We start from the raw sequence: 5570 nt of genomic DNA on the forward strand, positions 1-5570 counted from the left end.
AGATGTTTTGAAAACTGAAGTTGATTACTAGTATTTATATAAGCACTTTTATTAATAAATTCTCTTAAGAATTTCAATGTTCCTGTACTTTATGTCATAGCATATTTGACAGAATACAAATACGTATTTTATAGAAATTAAATATTTCCAAGAATAACGGAATACAAATATGTAATTTAAAGAAATTAATTAAAAGCATAAAAAAAAAGCTCAACATATCCTATCATGCAACAATTTCACAACTATGACTCACTCGTGATAGAAGGGCTCGAATTAACACCTTTTTAAGATGCCGAGTTCTGTTTAGGCCACTTTTTCTGCCCACCAATGCAAACCAACTATGTAAAAGTAAAACACTGGTACCAAAGAAAAAAAAGCATTCTTTTTCAGCTGTAAGCTATTTTGTTCTTGGGTTGGGTGCTGCAAGCTCTTCTCCCCCTCTCTCTCTCTGATGGGTTTTGGTTTTGGAAGCAGATACAAGGAACATCTTTTACTCAAAGGTTCAACCTTCAAGCCCGTAGTAGCCTAGCTTATGGGCACGCCAAAGTTCAGTTCTTTATCCCGACAGGGGCTTGAAGGCAACGTCTGGGTTCACTGAGGAAAACAAAATACGGAAGAAAAATGCGTGGCCTGAAGCTCGTTGAACGCTTTAAGAGCACCCAAGTTCATGCCCTCAATTCAGAAGGCACTAGCAGGAGAAACAAGGCCACTGGGGGAGCCATCACAATCAGATCACTGGTGTCAAAGTCCAAATCCAACACCACGAAAACCTCAGCAGTTGCAAACCATGTTGTTCCTCTTCAGCTCCCAGCTGCTGACTCTCTTGAGCCTTCCATAGAACCTTATCTTAAACCCATCAACCTCGTGGAGGCCTTGGCAGAACTTTACCACAGGCAAGAGTGCTGCCTTCAATCTGAGAAAGCATCACTTTCTGTGGAGCAGTTCACTTTATTGCGCGGCCTTGGAGACCAGAAGCTTCTTAGGAGATGTATNAGAACAGCNCGGCAAAACGCTGGGNATGTGCTTTCCAAGGNTGTGCTTTCGGCATGGTTGAGGTTTGAGAGGAGGGAGGATGAACTTGAGGGTTTGTCTTCAATGGATTGTGGTGGTTGTGTTATTGAATGTCCAAAGGGGAATTTGGTGCATGGGTTTAATCCTTGTTCAATCAATGATAGGTGCCAGTGTCCTCAATGGACGAAACAGGAAACTAACACAGAAGAAAGTGTGCGTTTGGGTTTGCCAGATGAGGAAAATGATATTTCTTTTTGCATTGGGAGTGAGGAAATTGATTGTGTTAGGTGGAGAATTGCAGCTCTATCTGACACTTTTAAGGCTATGCTTTATGGTGGCTTTGCTGAGTCCAAGATGACGAAGATTGTTTTCAGCCAAAATGGGATATGCTCTACGGGTATGAGGGCTGTGGAGTTGTATAGCAGGGCTAAGACAATAGATTTTTTCTGTCCCATGACTGTTTTGGAGTTGCTTTCCTTTGCCAATAGGTTCTGTTGTGAGGAGATGAAAGCTGCTTGTGATGTTCATTTGGCTTCAATTGTCGAAAGTGTTGACGATGCATTGATATTTGTTGATTATGGGTTGGAAGAGAGAGCACCCCTTCTTGTGGCTTCCTGCTTACAAGTACTGCTCAGGGAGCTACCAAATTCTTTGTGTAATTCTAATGTGATGAATATATTTTGTAGTTCTCAGGGAAGGAAAAGGTTGGCCACGGTGGGGTATGATTCTTTTTTACTGTACTATTTTTTGAGCCAGGTGGCTATGGAGGAAAGCATGGTGTCAAAAACTACAGTGATGTTACTAGAAAGGCTGGGGGAGTGTGCTACTGAAAGGTGGCAGAAGGCCCTTGCCTTCCACCAATTGGGGTGTGTGCTGCTTGAAAGGAAAGAGTATAAAGATGCTCAGCATAGTTTTGAGGCAGCAGCTGAAGCAGGTCATTTGTATTCTGTGGCTGGTGTGGCCAGAACCAAGTACAAGCAGGGTCAACCATATTCAGCCTATAAGTTAATTAGTTCTCTCATGTTTGAGCACAAGCCTACTGGGTGGATGTATCAGGAACGTGCTCTTTACAATATGGGAAAGGAAAAAGGGGTTGATTTGGATGTTGCAACCGAATTGGACCCCTCTCTTTCATTTCCGTATAAATATAGAGCCCTTCTAAAGGCGGAGGAGAAGCAGATAAGTGCTGGAATTTTAGAGCTTGATAAAATAATTGGATTTAAGCTCTCGCCTGATTGCTTAGAATTCCGGGCTAGGATGTTTATTGCACTTAAGGATTATGACAGTGCCATAAGAGATATCAGGGCATTGTTAACTTTGGAACCAAATTATATAACTTCAAATGAAAAGATCGCAGGCAAATACTTAGTTCATCTCCTTAGACATGTGGTGCGGCAAAAGAGTCAGGCTGAATGCTGGATTCAGTTATATGAACAATGGTCTTCTGTAGATGATGTTGGTTCTTTGGCTATCATACATCAGATGCTGGAGAATGATCCTGGAAAGAGTCTGCTGGAGTTTCGTCAGTCTCTACTCCTATTGAGGTAAGCACGTCAGTAAATCATAGCTATAGGAAGTATCTCTCTTCTTCAACTTTGTATTTTTATGGTATTTACTGCTCATTCTTCTCGAGTTGATAAGCTTATCACACTACATGGTGCTCTTTTTGGTATCTACGGATTTGATTTATTTTGAGTGTGTCAATGGTTTCTGGTCAGTCAAGACCAGTAAATAAAATGCTATAACAAGAGAGTTCCTCACCTGTGTGAATTTCATAGGTTAAACTGTCAAAAGGCTGCAATGCACAGTTTGAGGATGGCGAGAAACCATTCCAGTTCAATGCAAGAAAGGTTAATTTATGAAGGATGGATATTATATGATACAGGCTATAGGGCTGAAGCGCTGGCTAGGTCTGATAGATCAATTACAATTCAGAGAACATTTGAAGCCTATTTTCTAAAAGCATACGTGTTAGCAGATACGAGTATGGATCATGAATCTGCTTCTCACGTTATTGAACTTCTGGAAGAAGCACTTAAGTGTCCTTCAGATGGTCTTCGTAAAGGGCAAGTTAGTGACCTCATTCTCTATCCCTATTATTGATTAAGTAATTGTTCTCCTCCAGTAATTTGACTGTCTTCTGCAATATTTTGTAGGCACTCAATAACTTAGGGAGTATTTATGTAGATTGTGGTAAGCTTGATCTTGCAAAAGCATGCTATGAGAACGCCCTTGCAATTAGGCATACACGAGCTCATCAAGGTTTAGCACGTGTTTATCATCAGAAAAATCAAAGAAAAGCTGCATATGATGAGATGACCAAGCTAATTGAGAAGGCAGAGAGCAATGCCTCAGCATATGAGAAACGATCAGAATACTGCGACCGCGAGATGGCAAGGGTTGATCTGAATGTTGCAACCCAACTGGATCCATTAAGGACATATCCATATAGATATAGGGCAGCAGGTACTTCGCCTACCTTTCATTCTTTTCCATCTTTCATGTTTTTAATTGGAGACAAATATTTATTTAATATGTTTGTCATGAGTCTTGACATACTAATCTAGATTTAGTTGTTTTTATCAGACATGCTTTCATTTGTTGTGGAAAACTTCACTTGATAAACATGATAAAGTATTTTTATTTTGGAACTTGATGTTCTTATTCAGTGCTTCATAAACCTATTTCATATGTAACTAACAACAACCCTGAATCCTCTGGATTCGTGACTATGTTCTGCATGTATTTAAATGTGTGACTACTTCCTGTGTTGTTTAATTTTTACTTTAGTTACTAAGTTGTCCATCTATATTTTCATTAATAAGTTGACTGGATTGGTATTCTGGAAGACAGTTTTTTAAGCCTTTTTACTTGTTTGGGTAGTCCTCACCCTCTGCAAGTTTCTATGAGAGATTGAGTATCAGTCAACAGAAAAAGTATACATTCCATGCATATTTTTATGATGCTTCATGGTTAAAACCTTGATTTATTTTTCATATTTGTTTTAAGTATGCTTGTGCAAGATTTTACATACGTTAATAAGTGTGTTACAAAACCACTTCTATGCAACTCTCTCTTTCATGCTTGCATTTAATGAATCCTAGTTGTTCATCACTGTAAATATATTACCAAGTTTTAAATAGCCATTATAATCTGACACGAGGAAGTAGAAACTGAAAAACTTGTTTGATTAATTTGTTTGGTTAAAACCTTGTAATTCTTCAACTTGTAGCATCAAGATTGTTCGTTCTATACAGTTAGTAGTATAGGTGTGAGGATACATGCAAAAACTGAAATAAGTTAGTAAATGTAATGGGGTTGGATTTTAAACGTCAGATCAGTTTTAAAAGGACATTTTTTCAAAGATTAAAAGAAATCAGAAGAGGAGTACGTTTTAAAATTTATCAACATTTAACCTTCACTTGGTAAGTTAATTTTAATAGCTGGATCAGAGACACAATTGTTAAACTTAATTTCACTCACATGGAATGTGACATGAGCAGTGATGATGGATGAGCAAAAAGAGTCTGAAGCTGTAGATGAGCTCACCAAGGCCATAAATTTCAAACCTGACTTGCAAATGCTTCATCTCCGAGCAGCATTTTATGAGGCAGTAGGAGACCTATCTTCAGCTCTTCAAGATTGTCAAGCAGCTTTATGCTTAGACCCCAACCATACGGACACGCTAGACCTGTATCAGAGGGCGCGAAAATTAAGCTTTTAATCATAAACGACAAGCACATCAAATGTCTACAATGTGAAGATCTTGGTTAGAAAATTGCTGGGGCGTCCCAACTTTGTTAGACACAAGGAGAGGGGACATACACGATCAAACTGTTGAAATAATGCCAAAACTCCCAAGAAGCAAAGCCTGGATGATTCAAGGAAAAGATGGAGTAATGTGGAGGAGGATGACTCAGGTGTACATCGGAAGATGTTTAGAGCAGTAACACCGTTATCCAATATACATTCTTGTGATCCTTGTGCACATAATTGTCTCACTATTCACACATTTGTACAGTGACAGGGTTATGATTATAGAGATTCACACTTTGTTTACTAAAGTGTATATCTATTGCATTTATTTATAGAGATCCACAGCAAATCAGCCCTTGATTCAATTACAGCATCGTAAACCAATTCAACTACTAATTAAAACTAATTAAACATGTAATTAGCGTCCTTTACCTATTGGAAAAACTTAGACAGCTCTAAAACAACAATTATACCTGTCTCAGCTCAGAGGATTTTATTTATACTTATAGATTATAGAATTATGATCAGAGTAGGTTTCAAGACCTCTAAAAGAGAGTTAAATACACATGCACTCAATCTATCTCCATGTGTCTTAAACTAAAAATTAAAAGAGAAAAATGAGTAAAAACTAAATTATTCAATAATGAAAACTGATTGGTTAAAAGTGAAGAGTTCATGATAATAATTTGTCTATGTATCTTATGATTGTCAAACATGTGTTTCAGAAATTAGAATATTTTAGAGAAGAGTTTTTAGAGAGGAGTTAGAATTTTTTAAAGAGAGGATAAAGAGAACTGAGAGGT

The 5570-nt window shown here is 38.1% G+C and overlaps 1 protein-coding gene across 1 annotated transcript; it reads left to right on the top strand.

The window, feature by feature from the left end:
• The first annotated feature begins 273 nt into the window (after nt 1-273).
• LOC106765019 (ETO1-like protein 2) lies at nt 274-5119 on the top strand. Its single transcript, XM_014649501.2, has 4 exons — nt 274-2555; nt 2790-3081; nt 3168-3477; nt 4515-5119. The coding sequence occupies exons 1-4, from the start codon at nt 622-624 to the stop codon at nt 4733-4735; spliced, it is 2757 nt and encodes a 918-aa protein (XP_014504987.1). The 5' UTR covers nt 274-621; the 3' UTR covers nt 4736-5119.
• The last annotated feature ends 451 nt before the right edge of the window (nt 5120-5570 follow it).

The sequence above is a fragment of the Vigna radiata genome, chromosome 6 (genome assembly GCF_000741045.1).
Source record: "Vigna radiata var. radiata cultivar VC1973A chromosome 6, Vradiata_ver6, whole genome shotgun sequence".
Lineage (NCBI taxonomy): Eukaryota > Viridiplantae > Streptophyta > Magnoliopsida > Fabales > Fabaceae > Vigna > Vigna radiata.